Source organism: Talpa occidentalis, unplaced genomic scaffold, assembly GCF_014898055.3.
Source record: "Talpa occidentalis isolate TD23 unplaced genomic scaffold, MPIMG_talOcc4v2.1 talOcc4.8, whole genome shotgun sequence".
In the NCBI taxonomy this organism is placed as follows: Eukaryota; Metazoa; Chordata; class Mammalia; order Eulipotyphla; family Talpidae; genus Talpa; species Talpa occidentalis.
This window is the reverse complement of record NW_023605194.1, coordinates 83,309,479-83,328,330: the sequence shown is the minus strand read 5'-3', so window position 1 is coordinate 83,328,330 and position 18,852 is coordinate 83,309,479. Positions and strand designations below refer to the sequence as shown.

The following is an 18,852-nucleotide window of genomic DNA, read 5'->3' as shown; positions in this document are numbered from 1 at the left end:
TAACATTGAAATCGTATACGATATAATACTACCGTATTTAAACCTGCAGGAAATCCTGTCCCCTTTCCAGATGTTGTTTAAACGTATTTCAAGATTTTCATCTGTGATTAGACTATTAATTTTGTCAACTGTTGTTAAGGTACCCAAACACCTTTAACTGTTTTTCTCCTTTTACTTGTGAAAAACTTCACTAAACTTATCATCTTAATGAAATCTGTACTTTCAGTGTTAAGTTTTTAAAAAAATTCTTAAAGCATAGCCTCTGCTTATTGTTTTGCCTATTTGAAAATCAAGTAAAGAAAAATAAAACTTCAAAAGGTTGATTCATCTTTCAGACATTAAAATATGTTTATGTGGCATATAAAAGTCTCTGTCAGCTGTAATATTAGTATGTTATACACTAATGCATTATAGGTTTCATATCTTGAAATAAATTTCAAGCAAAAACCTAAGGTTTATATTATTTACAGAATAAATTTTTCACTCCCATTCCAATGAGGGATATGTGTGTATTTGTATAATTTGTGTAGGTTAAAAAGGGGAGGGGGCTAGCAAATAAATCTCAATATAAAAAAAAAAGACCCATATTAATGAGTTCTGCTTTTTGGTGTGGGGAAGAGAGAACAGGTGGAAAAATGTGAAGAATTTTGTTTTTGTTGATCCTTCTAACAAAAGTCAACAGGCTTTTTATTTGTAAAAATCTTGTATGATTACTAAATAACAAATATGTTAGTTTTACAAATCCTTAACTATTGCCACTAAAAATGTTTTTCTACAAGAAAATAAGATTAACATATTTATGATGTGTTAAGAGCTCTTTGATGTGAAAATTTAAAAAAAGAAATTGTTTGCAGGTCTTTGTCTGAAGCCATGTCAGTGGAAAAAATTGCTGCAATCAAGGCCAAAATTATGGCTAAGAAAAGATCTACTATCAAAACTGATTTAGATGATGACATAACTGCCCTTAAACAGAGAAGCTTTGTGGATGCTGAAGTAGATGTGACCCGAGATATTGTCAGCAGAGAGAGAGTATGGAGGACCCGAACAACTATCTTACAGAGCACAGGAAAGGTAATTAAAATACTTAGTCATTCCAGTGAATGTGTGTTTAATTTGTGATTGGTTATTTTATTTGTAAGAGGTGGTTTCCAGTTATCTCTGAAAGATCCTTAACAATGTAGATCTTTAAGTAGCCTATTTACCATTCCATTCTAGGATATGGTTGGTTGTTGGCCACTAAAGAAACTTATGAACAATGTAGGGTGTTTGATTTATACCTCATTTATAAATCCAAAAAGTGGCCCAGTTTTCTTGCTCATCACAATTTTCTTTAAGCCTAATGAACATAGAATATTGCTGATAACTCTTGTTTATTAATATCATTTTCCCCACTACAGACAACCTATGATACCAGTTGGCAAGCATTTGAATGTATTTTATACATTATGTTCTGTTGTGTGAATGTAGCAGTGTTAGTTCCTTGTTAATGGAGTTCTCTTTTTTTTTTTGCTACAGGATTGTGGAATTTTCATCGCTATCTCCTCCTTGCCTCCCTTCTGTCTCCTTTCTTCCCTTCCTTTTTTCTATGACAGACAATGTGTTATTAAAACATCCTTATAGATATATATATAGAGAGAGATACATATACACACACACCTTTGTGCATTTATTTGTATACGGCAAAACAATTAATTCCTGAAAACAGAATGCTGGTTAAAGAAGACATGTACTTACAATTTTGAAAGATAAAAATTTGAAAGATACTGCATGTCTGTTATCTTAATGTATCTCCAAAAGGTCTCATCAGTTCTCTCAGTTACCTGTTTTCATCTTACAACTTTCCTTTTTCTACTTCCCAATTTTCTCTTAAATGCTGATTCTCCATTAATGCACAGTTGTTAGTGGTGATTTGGTTCAAAAAACCAAAAAACGTTAATAGATGTGTGTGAAATGACTGATGAAAATTAACTTTAACATTGGTCCGGCAGTCTGATTTTGTTTGCAGATTTTTGGGATTCTGGCCTTAAATTTATCATACCTTTTTAGCAGGAATTAAAAACTAATAGAAAAAAATTGCTTTTCACTTGTTTTACAAAGTACATAAGGTTAAATTAAGAATCATTTCCCAGGGCCTCCCCGGTGGCGCAGCGGTTGAGCGCTGGGTTGTGAAGCTGCCTGCAGCCTCTGCAGCGCTGGTTGGATCCCTGGCTGCTCCCTGGCCACCGGAGGAGGGTCCCACATGGGGCGCAGACCTCACCTGCTGCCCGCTGCTCCCCTCAGCAGTGTGCTTTGATCCTTCTGCCTGCTCTGCTCCCCGCTCTGGCTCTGGTGAATTCTCTCACCCTTCCATGCTTCTGCCTGTACCCAGTGCTTGTGTAAATAAATAAATAAATCTTTAAAAAAAAAATCATTTCCCAGAGTTTAGAATTATAGAGACCTCTGAGAACATGAGTAAACTTACATTTTTAAATTTATGATAAATTGATCTGTTCCTTCTCGTTTTCACTGCCTCACATGGCTGATTGTTGAATATTTTGATTTACTTTGTTCTTCCAATGTTCATTATAATTATTGAGAAATTTGAATCTATTGGTAAAGGAAAAAAAGTAGGTGGTGTATCATATCTTAACTTTAGACCAAACATTAACTTTTCAAATAACTAAATTGAACAGTATTCATTGAGCTCTAGGTGGCAGGATTGTACCATCATTTCAAAGCTATCACTTCAGAATTAGTGTTCTTAATTTAGTGTTGTTGGCATCAGTGTATAATTTAAAAAACAAGTTAATTTAAGAATTGTTTAGTAGCTAGTTTTGCTACTGAGTATTAATATTTTTAAAAATCAGAAACAACTATTTTGACTGATAGTCTCTCTGTATTCCATTTTTATCTGCTATCCTCTAACAATAATTCTAGGTAATCATAGTCCTAAAAAGCCTTAAGATTTTAAATGGACCTTCATTATAAACCAGGTCTGAGGGTTATTTTTATTTTCTGAATTTTCAAACAAAATATTGATTTAGATATCTTAAGAACTATAAATACATCCTGTTTTAATTGTATTACTATTGCAGGCACCCCACATAAATCAACTTGATTTTATAATGCCATTAAAAACATACTTTTAAAGTTACATAAATAAGCATATGTTTATTGTTGAAAATTGATTAAATCATTTAAAGAAGATAGTAATTGACTATACTTTTACCATGTAAAAATAGCTGATATTTGATTGATTTCTCTAGTTTTTCTCTCACATGTTTTTAAAGAGATGAGATATGATTTTCAAACTTAGAACTTTTTATGGGAGCATTAAGACTTAATTTGCGTTTTCACCATTGTACTGCAGGTGTAAAAGTATTGGTTAATTGCTGGCACCTTGGTGTGTGAATCAAAGCATTGGCATCAAGCTTTCCTAGTAGCCATTGAGTTTTTTAACCTACTAGTGATGTCCTTGATTAAAATCTAATGTGTTAAGTTTTAACTTTCAAGTTACATTTCTGTCGTATTTTCTGTGATTAGTTCAGAATATGTATATAGCACTTTTGCCTACTCAACTATGGTGGTTGACTATGAATAGCATAAACCATTTTTATTTGAATACCTCTGTTATTGAGGCTTGCATATATGGCAGACATTTTTTTCAAACATGAAATGTTTGTTTCTTCAGGGAAAGCAACTGGCAATATTTGTTTCCAATAGTAAAATGTGAGCTCTCATAAAAACAGAATTATAGGAAGTTTTTCTTTATGCCACTGTCACACTCTGTCACTCTTAATGGCTTCCTAATTCTTAAGAGTCTTTTGATAAAATTTGTAATGATATTAGCAGATGTAATTTGTTGATCCTGAATAACACAGTGTGTATAATTTAGTGATTGATGTTTTCCAGATGATCAGCATATGATGTTAGAAAATCATTCATGGATAAAAAATTCATTTTAAAGTTCCGAAGAGACCAGTACACTTCAATAATACAAAAAGTTTGTGGATGTGGCGTCTACATTGCATTAACCTTTAGGAAACCAGCACTTTAACTGAGTTTTGTTATACCTAAGAAGAGTATCCAGTTATCTGAAAAGCTGTTAAAATACTCCTTCTTTTCCAATTATCTGTGTGATTTTATGTATTTTAAACAAAACATAGTATCACAGCACACATTGAATGTAGAAATAGCTTTGAGCACACAGCTATCTTTTATTAAGCCAGACATTAAGGAGATTTGCAAGAATTTAAAATAGTGCCACTCTTGTCATTAGAATCATATTATTCATATACTTTTTGGAAAACAGTGTTGTTTAGAAAAGGTACATTGTGTTGCATTTCATATTCATGAGGATAAGAGACCATGTCTCTTTTGGTCATCACTGTATCTGATTGCCTGGCATGGTGTTTGACTTATATAGTAATATTTGTTGCTTAAAATAAGTGATTGGTAAACAAAAGTAGAGTTGAAGGAAGAATATCTCATGAAGGAAGGAGTAAGATTAGTCACCTTTGTTTTTTTTTTTTTTTAAGATTTATTTTGTCTATTTATGCATATAAGAGCTGGGGTATAGGCCAGAGGTATGCGGAGAGAGGATTCACCAGAGAAAGAGTGGGGAGCAGTGGGCAATACTAGAGAGGTCTGCTGTGCCTTGTGGGTTAGTTCCCAAGCTGAGGATCGAATTTGTGCTGCAGTAGCTGCCAATAACCTCATAGTGCTGAAACTTAACCCTTTGAGCCACTAGGGAGGCCCTCACCTTTGTTGAATATTGCTAAGATTGTTCATGTAAAATTTGAATTTTAAAAAATACAGTTTACAGATCTTTGAAAAGTATACATTGGCTCCTGACAAAGCATCTCAATATTTTCAGCATTTCACATAAGTAGTATCTATTTAAATTAAAACGAATTTACTATACCTAGAAAAGGAGTGTGTGATTTCTTTCAGAATTAAGTCCTTTTTTGACAACAGTTCTGTTAATACTTTTATTTAGATGATTCGCAGTTACATATTTGAATAGATGCATAATATAAGTAAGTTTATAGCTAATTACATATTTTATGTAAAATGAAAATAAGTGACTAATACTGGGTTTATAATAATGGTTCTTTGTAGTAGTTGATTTCCCTTATGTGTGTAATAATACCTTATAATATAGTAGGGAAGAATTGATAGGAAGAAAACTCAGTCTGATGGTGTTTATGAAGTAGTGTCTTTGTATATTCAATTGTAAGTGTGTTTAATTAAAATGAATTTATATTTTTAGAATTTTTCGAAGAATATTTTTGCAATTCTTCAGTCTGTAAAAGCCAGAGAAGAAGGGCGTGCACCTGAACAGCGACCAGCCCCAAATGCAGCACCTGTGGTAAGAATGTTTTACTGCTTATGTGGTAATTTAATGACACTTGTTTTTCAGTGTTGTAAATTTGAAGACATCTCATCTTAATGTTTTAAAATCAGCAGATTCTAAACCTTTCACTGCTTTAGTATACCTGTAATATGTGAAAACCTCACCATTAAGAGTTATATTCGCTGCTGAGGGGAGCAGCGGGTGAGTCAGGAGAGCTTTGCTGCGACATGTGGGTAGCTCCCTGGCCGGGGATTGAACTCGTGCTGCAATCGCTGTGGGTAGCTTCATAGGTTGGGTCTTAACCCCTTGCGCCACTAGGGAGGCTCCCTGCTTTAAGTTTATAGTCTAGTGGGACATAGAAATGTGTACAGGAGGTTGTGGGACAAGTTTTATTATGGTAAAACACAGTATGCGCGTAGTTATGAAGTAGTTGATGTTTTTAATAGCATTTGATAGGAAACTTAGTTAAATCTTAAACCAGCTTAATTGTTATTCTTGTGTGACTGATGTCTAATTCCATAATCATAAAACTACTTGAAAATTTTAATGTTTGACATTTGAATGTAGAAGTGTGTAACTAGTAACAGTCTTGAATGAATGTCTTATTTTGAGTAATACCTGTGATGACATACTGTTATGAGAAGTATTTCGGTAAAGTCATTAGTGCCATGATTCCCAAGCAATTTTGGGACTATTCTTTAAATACGTATTTTTAGCTTCTACATACAATTATATATGACATTAGATTGGCATCTTTTTCTTAGGCTTTTTTTTTTTTTTAAAGAACACCACTGTTAACTTTAGTGTTTCCCTCATTCACTTATAATAGTTTGTCATATTAACAGTTTGGAGAAAAATTCATTTATAAATTAAGGTCACATTTACATCTAAAATGTAAGGTCACTAAACTTTGAAAATTGCTGTTTTTTTATTAAAGAAAAATAATTCATAATTGGCAGAGTTTATTTCATATAGAGATTTAATAAAAATATATTAAATATATCCATTTTATTTATGCATTTTCTAAGAGTTGTGCTTTTTGCCTTGGTGCATGTTTTCTTGGAGACCTCTGTCCTTCACCCTGATACAGATGACAGTTTTCTAGTGGTAAATGGTCTCTTGGAGAAAAAAAAAGCATTAAATGACTCCCAACTTTTGTCTACTCTCTAACCTTATTTACGGTGAGAAAGAAGCTTAGAAAACAGTATCCTATTTTGTAGTTTTGATTATGAGTGTTAAGTAACAATTTAAAATGTTAACATATAGCTCATTTTTTCATAGGATCCTACATTGCGTACTAAACAGGCTATTCCAGCTGCCTACAACAGATATGATCAGGAAAGATTCAAAGGAAAAGAAGGCAAGTTACTTAAATTTTTCTCTCCCCCTTCCTTTGGTTGTGCTCAACTTGGGAGGCAGTGTAGTCTATTTTTAAAAGCAGAGGTTGGCAAAGTAAGGTCCAGAGGCCACATCTGGCCCACCACATTTTTGTACCTTGTTACAGTCATTCATTATTTTTTTTAAAGATTTATTTATACATACTAGAACTGGGTATAGGCCAGAGATGTGGAGGGCGGGGTGAGAGGATTCACCAGAGACAGTGGGGAGCAGAAAAGGCAGATTGATCTAATAAATACACTGCTGAGGGGAACAACAGGTGAGACAGGAGAGGTGTGCTGTGCCATGTGGGTCAGCTCCCTTGCCGGGGATCAAACTGGTGCTGCAGTGGCTGCTGATAGTTTCATAGTGCTGAGACTTAACCCCTTATACCACCAGGGATGCTCTCTGATATCTTCAGTGACAGAAGTGTTGAGTTGTGACAAAAAATTATGTTGCCTGAAAATGCCATCTAGCCTTTTACAAATTTGTCAGTCTGTGGCTAATTGTATGGGTTTTTGGATCCAGATTGCCCATATCAGTGCCTTTTTAGGTGAATTTTGATAAGTTGCTTTAATTGAGTTCTGTCTCCATTATCTGCCATGTATTACTGTAATACTAACAGTAGTAGTAGTACTTATCTTGTAGGGTAGTTGTGGGAATTAAACAAGTTAATAAATGTAAAGCTCCTAGAATTGTGACTGGTTTATAATGAGCTATAGATGCTGTCATTAAATTAGTATGTTCTGTTTCTCAAAAATTTATTACAGATGGGAGATCCTAGTACTATGTTTGTAAATAATACATTGATGGCCTGTATGGTATACTACTAGCTAATGCAGTAGTTAGATGAGTAGTGAGTTGAGGCTAATGTCAGTATAACTTCCCCTTTTTTGATTACTCCTAATCAAAAGGGTAAGTTATAGCAACTAGAAGTTTAATATTTATGACTTTTTTCCTTCATAACCTGAACTCTCCATTTGTTTCATTAAAGGATATATTGCTTTGATGCAGTAATGCTGACTACATTTATTGCTTAAGCTTATCTTCTGATTACATTCTGTAGAAAGGCTTTTTTTGTTAAATCGTTTTCAACATTTTTCTTGTGGAAGGAGCTATATGAAGTAGGGGTTGGCAAATTATAGCTCATAGACCAAATCCAACGCTCCATGGGCCAAATCAGACTTCATTCCTTTGTTTACATATGTTGTTTATCCTGCTTTTTGCACTACTACAACAGTATTTAGTAGTGTGACAGAGACTGCATGACCTTTCAGCCTTTAACTGAAAGACGTATTGGGACTCTGTCCTGGAACCCTAAGATCTCATAGTCTTAGATACTTTTAGTGATATTATAATTAAATATTAGGAGTAAGTAATTTGACTGTTATACAGTGTTGTGGTAATCATTTTAATTATTTCCAGCCTATTGACTACATTGTAAAGGTAATCTTAATCGCTTCTACCCAATGGGCTTGTTGATGTGTGTTAATTTTTCTTTTGAAACTATTTTGAAGATATTTTTCTTCCCAAGGTTGTAATTTGACTCTGTATGTATAGTAGCTTTAAGGCTCAGTTAAAGCTATTGAAGTGTCAGATGTAATGTAAATTACTACTTTAGATTTGTTATTCACCTTGAGATACATAAAATCTTAGAGTAAACCCCCTTTCTTTATAGAAACGGAAGGCTTCAAAATTGACACTATGGGCACCTACCACGGTATGACACTGAAGTCTGTAACGGTAAGTTACTTTGACTACAGAAGTTTTTTTTCATTTCCCCCAGGCATTTTTATGTGAGTAGCAGATGTTGAAGAATATCTTTGTTTTCCAATTTTTTTCTATTTCAAACCTTTTTTTCTGAATGACTGGTTGTGCTGATAGATCTGTGAGGTGATTATTTCACGGGTGTCTTTTTAAAAAAAAAAAGAAACCTGAATTAAGTATAAATAAAAACTGTTTTGGTTAACTTGCATGTAGGATGGATGCTGCCTGGTTAAACCACTGATGTCCAGTTCAGATAAGTTACAAGAGTTCTCTGCCGTTATACCGTATGTTTTTAAAAATGTAATGTCTCATGCTCGTTTAAATGACAGATTGTGGTAGTTGATGTAATACTTAAAAAGTGTATAATTGACAGAACCAAATTCTTGGATATCCATAATTTCAAGACTGGTTCACTTTCAGAAAACTTTACTTTTTAATCCCTTGAAGATCATGGTTATTTTTAGATTTTCTTTTTTTTTTTAAGATTTTATTTTATTTATACAAGAACTGGGGTACAGGCCAGATGCACGGGAGGGTGAGAGGATTCACCAGAGACAGAGTGGAGAACAGAACAGGCATACTGACGAAATATACTGCTGAGGGGAGCAGCGGGCAAGACAGGAGAGGTCTGCTCGCCATGTGGGTTGTTCCGCAGCCTCCAGGGATTGAACCGGCACTGAAGAGGCTGCGGACAGCGTCACAGCGCGGCGCTCAACCGCCTGCACCACCAGGGAGGCTCCTATTTTTAGATTTTCTTATCAAGCCATATTACACTTTTTATTTAGTCAGTGATAGGACTTAGATAGCAGGATTTCTGTTAATCTCATTTTAGTATTATATAATATACTCATTCTGTATGTGTAGCCTACAGAATATATATGCATTTTATCTTTATATAGCATTTTACCTTTCAGACTTTCAAACACGCATATGTATTAGCAGTCATATATATTTAAAACGCTAATGCCAAACTTCCTTTTGTCTTTGTGAATCATCAGATCTTTTAGAATTCAATATGACACCATTATGTATTGGCTGTGATTTTTCAGAGAAGAGATCTTACTATGCTTTACTCATTTTTGAAAGTAGATAGCAGTTAAATAAGACTATTATTAAAAAATGACATTTTTATCTTCTCTTGGATGTCAAATTGACATTATTAGATATCTAATAACATTTGTTTTTAAGTTGTCATGATATTGTTTTATGTATTATTGAAATTATATATGGGCATTAATTTATTCAACAAGTGTTTATTGAATATTTGTGTCTGAACTTCTTCTGATTGCTGGAAATATAGCTGTGAATAAGATAGATAAAGCTTTTTCAGAAAGAGTAGTCAGGCTTCTGAGATGGTGACTGCTGAATAGAGAGACCTGGTAGAAGAACATTCTATGAAAGGTAATGCAGGGGTCTAAATTGAGGCCCAAGAGAGAAATAGGAAGGCTAATGTCTCCAGAGTTTGCTGAGTGAAGGGAAAGTGGTAAGAGATTAGATATACCCCATGAGATTTGCCTAATTCTTCCTTATTTCAAAATATAAATCACAGCTGTAAGCTTTAACTTGAATTCTTAAAATTGATTTTCTGATCTTTTTGTGGGGAAGGGGGCAGAACTTGCTTATTATTGAATTATTATGGAACTGAAGTTGTTATACTTCAAAATAAGGATAGCCACCACAATGAGTTTTTTGTGGTTATTGGAATTTTTTTTTACTTTTGTATCATCTGAAATTACATGAAATTGGTTTCATTAGAGTTTCTGTATAAATAGTAAATCTGTGATAGTTTTTATGGTCATGCTCTTTACAAAAGTTTTACTAAAAGCCAGGGATAGGTTTCTTATTTTTTTTTAAAAGATTTATTTATGCATACAAGAGCTGGGGTATAGGTCAGAGATGCGGGGGGCGGGGTGGGGGTGAGAGGCTTCACCAGAGACAGAGTGGGGAGACAGGCAGGTCCATTGAAATACACTGCTGAGGGGAGCAGTGGGCGAGATTGGAGAGGTCTGCTGTGCCATGTTGGTCACCTCCCTGGCTGGAGATTGAACTGGTGCTGCAGTGGCTGCAGATAGCTTCATAGGGCTGCTTCTTAACCTTACCTTGTGCCACCAGGGAGGGCCCAGGATATCTTCTTATTTAACAGTGTGAGAATGCTATGACTGCTTCCTCATCAGAAATTTTGCTTCTAAATGGACTTAGAAGAGAAGTAAATTTAAATAAATTATGGTGTGTGATTTTATAGAAATAATCACAAAAAGGTATTGTATAGAAATACAAGACAATTCTCAAATTGCTAGTACTCATATTTTAATACCCAATTTGAATTTTTGTGCCGTAACCCAATTTATTTTAGCAGCTGTTAGAAAATACATAAAGAGCCTTGAACTTGAAAGCATTGAAGTTCCTTTAATATTTATTTTTATTTGAATCTCAGATGTACTTTTCCAATTCAGTGGTTTTTGTCTTTTATTTAAATTTTTTTTTCAAAGTGCTAAAGAAATTCTTTTTTTAAAAAAAAACATATGTATATATTTTCTTACATCTTTGGGCATTTTTGTATAGTTATTGTACCCCTTAAGGTGTGGCCCTCCCACCAATAATCCACCCACTTACCACCACCCAGCTCCCCATGTCTCTCTCCTTTGCTTGGGTCACTCCCACTCCTCCCCTGCTGCAAGACATGGATCCATGGCCAGCCCATGACCTTGTGTTTTTCCTGGAACCTTGACTTTTCCTGGGCCGGGACCTGGGCTACTGGACCACAGCAGACCAGGCTGCTCAACTCCAGGAGCAACTGTGAGGCAGGTAGCAAGGGAGAGCTGTTCAGGCACCTCTTGGAGGACAGGTGTGTGAGTGGTTCTCTGGACTCTTTGATTTTTGGAACTTTCTGTGGTAGAAGACTGTCCCATTTTGCCCAGATCAGTGTGGTCTCTGGGCTTTTTGTCTCCTTTTTTTCGCTTTTCGGTAATTACTTATTTGTGAGTTTGTGAGTTTCACTAATTTTTTGCCTTATACTCCAGTTAAGTTTCTTTTAAGATATCCATTCAGACTTTTTTCAAAGTAGTTAAAAATGTATGTTAAAGGCTTTATGTGACTACCTTTCTCATTTATGTTTAGCTCATCTTTGCTACCAGTGTTCTTCAGGGTTTTGATATGCCTAGTTGATAAGCATAGTTACTGAAGTTGGGGTCAATTTACATTAGTATTGATCTGTATATCTTTACGTTGTTTAAGACTCCAGAGTTCTATTGAATGATGTTTTAAATTAACTTATGCAGATGGCCAGCCAATTTTTATGTAAGTGAATTTTTCCTAGATGTGTTATTGGGAGGAAGGCAGTATGTGTTTTGTTAATACTGAAATGGGACAAACTAAGGCAGTGGGAGTGACCTTGTTGATGGATCTCTACCTGTGTGATGATAACTGCAGGGTATGAGTCAAAGCAAATATACTGGGAGAAACAACAGTAACAGGATTTAGTTACATAGGGAATGAGAAAAGGGAGAGCTGAGAGAGAGCGTGAGCGTGCACATGCACGAGCAAGCACAAGAAATCATAATTATTGGCTGGTTTTTGACTAGATGGCATCTGTCTTACTCCAGATAGCTACCCTTGAGCAGAGACCAGGATCCAAGCTGAAGCTGCACATGGCAAGCTGGTGGCTTTTCCTGACATTCCTCCTCACCAGCAGTTTTACTTGCCCAGATGGCCACGGTTTTATTAAGGAAGCCCCAACAGTTTAAGTGCCAAAGCCTCAGCAGCTTCACTGCCAAAGCACCATCTCTGCCCTTCTTTCCCATCAGCATCCCCAACTCATGTCAAGGGGTGGTTTCTGGAAAGCCCCACCTTCTACCATCCACTTGGCTATGGGTGCCACCCACTAAGAGATTGCTTCTCATTGTTCCTCTTATAATTTTTCGTGTCATGAGTTATTGGCATTTATAGAAATTAAGGCCCAGGATATTTTGGTACTATTTCATGAAGATATTAGCTTACTGACATTTATTATAGTAACAGAAGTTATGTATCTTTAATGTTGCAAGCTTGTATGTAGTTTGGTTTCTGGTTAACTTTTGACTTAAGCCAAAAGACAGACTTCACAGTGAAGGTTCCAGAGGCACAACATTTGAGTGTTGAAAAGTTGCCACAGGATTTCTCTGAGTTGAGAGTATTTCCCCAAAATGTGCTACTTGGGTTCTATATAAAGGAATAGTAGATGAAGCAGATATTGTAGTATAGGAATCTCATCATTTTTCACACTCATTATGTAAGTGGAAGGGCTATTCATTGTTCCCCAACCTTGTTTATTCCAAGTTTGCCCCTCTTGTTAAGAACACTGGACTTAAGTGTTGTATAAATAGTTTAAGTAAAGCTATCTTAGGAGTTTGAATTGGGAATAAATACCATTCAGTGAGGAGAAAACCATAATATGTTTTCATGTATTCATTTAGTGAAAGGAGCCGTCTTAGACTAGGCAAGTGACACTTAGCAATCCTTTTCATGGGATAGTAAACAAAAGGAGATTCTGAAGCCCTTTCTTTGTTGAGTAGTGACAAGCAGCCTATGTGTGTTTCCACAGGAGAGGGAAGAAGAAGATAGCATCACATGTCACTAATGGGCTTACAAGGATTGGGTAATTGAGTTGAGAACTACTTTATTTTATTCTCCCAGTCTAGCTTGTTTAGGTGAAAAGATCACATCCTCCCTTATTTATTCTTACTATCATTGACTATTATTATCATTGAATGTCAAGAATATTATTTATTCTTACTGAATATCATTGACTCTGATTACCTTGCTGTCTTCAATTTTGAGGCATTTTATACTCTGAAATTGTACAGAGCAATAACTTTCCTTTAAGATGCTTGTTTGAATTGACTTCAAACTTGTTCTTACAATATCTTACACGTTTAAGTGTAATTTGGAGAGAACCATTTTCTTGATAGTAAGCAAATTTGCATGGATTTCCAGTATCTGTAATATAAAATATTACCATCAGCTTTCACTTTTCAGAAAGCTTTAGAAACTGTGTTTCCATAAGGTTATTTTTTTTTTTTTAAGCAGGAGAGTATATGTATTAACCTCCTTCTCCTTCCCTCTGTTTTATAAAGCTTCCTTCGTTTTCATGTGGTTGTTGATTAGCTTGTTTATGACTGCTTGAAGGGTTATGGTAGTGCTCTAGTAGTAGTAATGTTCTGGAGTTAGCTCCAGAATCCAGGCTAGCAGAAGATGGAGACAGTTAATTAACTTAAGAACTTTGTTTATTTAGACTCCTTTCCTTCCTTCCTCTTCTTCAGCATATACTTGTTGAGTCCTTGCTGTGTGCCTTGCAGTTTGCTAAGTGCTAGGGCATCAAAGATGAACAAAATACCTATGTTCTCATGGACTTCATGGTCTTTTGGGGAAGATGCACGTTAGTTAGCCAATCAAATATAAAATTATGAACGTGGCAAATGTAGAGAGATACTTCATGCCATGAGAACCTAAAATTGGGCAATTGTTTTTAGGAGTTAGAAGTAATACTTGTAATTCATTGCAAAGGTAATAAATACTTGACATAAGATCTGAAGTTTGAATAGGAATTCAGTTGGAGATGACAGGAAAGCACATTTTAAAAACAGTGAACAGAAAGTAGGAGTAAGCCCTTTTAGGAAGAGCATTGCATGTAAAAAGGATATAAAAGAGGACTGGTTACTGTGTAGATTTTTAAGGATGCCTGTAGGAAACTTCATCATAGAGGCAGCCTGTCTGTATTTATACGTGCCAGGGCATTGACAGCATATGTGCCTCTGCACACCTTTGGCATAAGCTTCTCTGAATACCTTTGAAATCATTCATTGCATTAATTTAAATGTGGGCCATATATGTTTTATTAGACATTTATTCACTCTTTTTTTAAGGATTACATGAGGGAAAAAAGAAAAAATAAAGATTACATGAAGTAATCTTTAATGTTAACATATTAAACATTTTACTCACCAATACTTAAAACTAAGAGTATGTCACATAAACATTCTGGATTTCTAGCTTCTGTTGAAAAGCTGTTTGGCATAACTAGGTACTGGGTCCTCAGTCTAAAATAACATCAGCCCAATGATCTTAACAGAGGTTACCTTTTGTAGATATGGTATTTTCTCTCTGTCACCACAGGCCTCACTACACTGTTGTCTGTCACCTGGCCGCCTTTATTTATTTATAATACCTGCTTGGACCCTTTTGATTTTTCAGTGTAAAATCCCTGCTATAAATTAAGGCAGTGCTAGTAGTTTGCTGAAAAAGTAGTTCCTTGGTTGGAAACAACACAAATTTAAGGCTTTGAAGTCAGTCTTGTCTTTGAATCCCAGCCTTAGAATCCCAGAATCCGAGACTTACTTAATCTTTCTATTAGTGGTCTTGCTTTTATTTTATAATAAAGATAATAGAATTTGCATCATAGTGTTATCAAGGATTAAGAGAGAGACAACTATGTATAAAATACTTAACACAAAGTGACCACTTCACATTATGAATTTATAATTTTAGATGTAGTCTCGACTTACAGGCAGCTATCACTTCATTGATATGTTTAATATTACTTACTGATAGAATTTTCACTCGAAGTTTAATCAATATCATGATAACCTTTTCCTCTGCAGTAATTGGGGATATTTTTGCTACAGCTGTATATGTTTATCTTATAGTAACGTTCTTTATCCTATCAGAGAGAATTACTTCAAAGAAGTTATATAAACTTACTTAGTGAGATTGGGCATTTTCTTTTACCTGTTGGAGTTCATATATAGAAAGAAGTGTAATTGTTTTAGATTTGAATTCTTCACTTTGATCCAAAAATTATATAAAGTGCTGGAATTTTTATATGTGATCACAGAATTATGGGTGGAGTATTTTTATAAATCATAATTTTCTGTGTTCCTTATGTAGATTGGCATACTATTCTGAGAATATTATATTGCACTTGAAATAATTTTCAAAACTTGCCTTTTTTATATTCCAGGAATCTATTATATATTTATTTTTTATTTAGTTTAAGATTTATTTTTATTTATGGATGCAAGAACTGGGGTGTAGGCCAGAGTTGTGGGGGGTGGGGGGCGGTGAGAGGATTCACCAAAGACAGAGTGGGGAGATAGATAGACAGAATAGGCAGATCTACTGAACTGCACTGCTGAGGGGAGCAGCAGGCAAGACAGGATTGGTTTGCTGCGCCAGGATTATCCCCTGGCTGGGCATTGAACTCAGTGCTGCAGTGGCTGGCGATAGCTTTATAGTGCTGAGATTTAACCCCTTGCACCACCAGGGAGGCCAGGAACCTATTATATGTTTAAAGCTCTCAAATTATTTTTATACTTTTACCACTTTTACTGAAGTAATCTTTAAATGTTAACATGTTATGATTTTGTACAGTGAATTTTATCTGCATTTTGATGAACTTGCCTAAGATTCCTGCAATAATTTGAATATGCAATTTATTTTTCTCTGTACTGAAAATACCACTTACTTCCTTTTGATAGTTTTCCCCTAGTAATTTTTTTTTTGATTATTTTATTGTGGTAGCCTTGGTTTACATGTTGTTTGTACGTTAGAGATAGAGAATCTCCTCCCTCAAGTGTTGTTACCACACCACACCCACTACAAAACACCTATAGTCCTCTACCATAGTCCTCTGTGCATCTTTCCCACTTGGTTTTCCAGTACTTCCCCTAACCATGTAGTCCCATAACTTCAGTTCTGTTGTCAGTTTTCTAAGGTTTTTGACTTTATCTGACTCTTTGATTTTTCTACATTACACATGTAAGTTATACCATCTGGTACATCTGGTGTTTGTCTTTCTCCTGACTTACTTCACTTAGCGTCATCCCCTGCAGCTCTATCCATGTTGCTGTAAATTGTAAGAATTTATTTCTATATAGCTGAGTAGTATTCCATTTTGTATATATACCACTGCTTTCTGGTTTTCTCATCTCTATTTGGGCACTTAGGTTATTTCCATAGCTAGGCTCTTGTAAATAGTGCTACTGTAAACATGTACATGTTTCTGTACAAATAGTGTTATTGTAAATGCCCATACATGTTTCTTTGAATTAGTAATTTTGTATTCTTACAGTAAGTACCTAGGGGTAGAATTGCTAGGTCATATGGCAGATCCACTTCTAATCATTTGAGAAATGTCAATGCTGTTTTCCATAGGTTCTGGGCAAGTCTACATTCCCAACAACAGTCTGAGTGTTTTGTTTTTCTTTTTTATCTCTGCATTCTCACTAGCACTTGTTTCTGGTCTTTTTGATATGGGCCATTCTTAAAGGTTTGTGTGGTATCTCATTGTGGTTTTGATTTGCTTTTCCTTTTAATAAGTGATTTTTTTTCATGTTAGTATTGGCCATCTGTTTATCTTTTTTGGGGAAGTGTCTATTTAGCTCTTTTATATGTTTTTTGATTGGGTTATTTATTTTCTTTTGGTTGAGTTGATGAGTTCTTTTTAGATTTTTGATATCAGCCTCTTGTTCAAATGTATGGTGTACAGATATTTTCTCCCATTCACTAGGGTCTTTTATAGTGATGGTTTCTTTCATTGTACAGAAACTTTTTAGTTTGATGTAGTCCCAGTTGTTGATATTTTGTTTTGTTTTCCTTGCTGCTAGAGATAGAGAAACAAATCTCTGAAGCATATGTCATGGAGTGTTTCGCCTGTATTTTCTTCTATGTATTTCCTGACTTCAGCTCTTAACATCAGTTTTTTTATCTGTTTTGATTTTTGTATGATGTGAGATAGTTGTCTAATTTATTTCTTTTGTATGCAGCTGTCCTGTTTTTCCCAGCACTCCTTATTGAAGAGACTTTCCTTACCCTAGAGTTTATTCTTGACTTTTTCTGTCTTTAATTAACTGTTCATATCTGTATGAGTTTATTTCTGGGCTCTCACTTCTATTGGTCTGTGTGTGTATTTTTGTTCCAGGTTCAATTGTTCTAATTATTATAGCTTTGTAGTATAGTTTGAGCTCTGAAAGTGTGACACCACTACTCTCCCTCTTTTTTTTTTTTTTAAAGATTTATTTATTTATACAAGCACTGGGTACAGTCAGAAGCGCGGGAGGGTGAGAGAACACCAGAGCCAGAGTGGGGAGCAGAGCAGGCAGAAGGACCGAAGTACACTGCTGAGGGGAGCAGTGGGCGGCAGGAGAGGTCTGCGCGCCATGCGGGACCCTCCTCCGGTGGCCAGGGAGCAGCCGGGGATTGAACCAGCGCCGCAGAGGCCGCGGGCAGCTTCGCAACCCAGAGCTCAATCGCTGCGCCACCGGGGAGGCCTACTCTTCCTATTTTTTTTTTGTTAGGATTGCTTTGATTTTCAGGTTCTTTTGTGGTTCCATATGAATTTCAGTAATGTTGTATTTCTTTGAAAAATGCCATTGAAACTTCAATAGGGATTTCTTTGCTTTGGGTCGGATGACCATTTTGACAATGTTAATCCTTTGAATCCATTTCAATCCAATATCTTTCCATTTCTCTGTGTGTTTCTTTTAACAATGTCTTATTTTTTTGGTATTGATTTTGTAATGTGTCACTTTGCTGAACTGATTTGTAATTACTGTTAAGTTTCTCAGTGATATCTTCAGGGTTATTTATATTATCATATCATTTGCAAATGATGTATATTATCATATCTTTTGCAAATGATAGTGCTACTACTACTTTGCCAATTTGTATTTTTTTTAAATCCTTTTCTTGCCTAATTGCTCTAGCTAGGACTTCCAATACTGTGTTAAACAGTAGCGGTGAAAGTGGATATCCTTGTCTTGTACTAGATCTTAGTGGAAAGACTTTCAGTTTTTCACCATTGAGAATGATATTAGCTCTGGATTTGTAATTTATGCCCTTCAGTGTATTTTGAGATATGTTCCATTCTGTTTTTCAAGAGTTTTCATTATTAATAGATGTTGAATTTTTTTAATGTTCTCTCTCTGTATTCATTGTTATAATCATACGGTTTTTATCTTTTACTGACATGGTAAATTACACTGGTTGATTTCCAGATGTTGAACCACCCCGTGTCCCTGGCATAATCCTTTTTTTAATACGATTTATTTTTTATTATACATACAAGAGCTGGGTGTAGGCCAGAGGTAGGGGGTGAGAAAATTCACCAGAGACAGAGCGAGGAGAACAGGCGGGCTGACTAAAATACACTGCCGAGGGGAGCAGTGGGTGAGACAGGAGAGGTTTGTTGTGCTGTGTGGGTTAGCTACCTGGCTGGGGATTGAACTCATGCTGCAGTGGCTGCTGACAGCAGCCCCTTGGCATAATCCTTTTAATGCACTGTTGGATTCAGAAAATTGGTCTGCAGTTTTTCTGTTGTTTTCTTTGCCCTATTTTGGTAT

General features: G+C 35.4%; 1 protein-coding gene across 2 annotated transcripts in view; it reads left to right on the top strand.

Moving 5' to 3' along the window:
* The window catches only part of CDC73 (cell division cycle 73), a 97,974-nt gene that overhangs the window by 21,957 nt on the left and 57,165 nt on the right, over positions 1–18,852 (top strand). For both annotated transcript variants that reach the window (XM_037497316.2, XM_037497317.2), the window contains exons 7-10: positions 855–1,071; positions 5,252–5,350; positions 6,617–6,695; positions 8,391–8,455. In XM_037497316.2, coding sequence (XP_037353213.1) covers positions 855–1,071; positions 5,252–5,350; positions 6,617–6,695; positions 8,391–8,455 — 460 coding nt within the window. The remainder of the gene's footprint in view (positions 1–854; positions 1,072–5,251; positions 5,351–6,616; positions 6,696–8,390; positions 8,456–18,852) is intronic.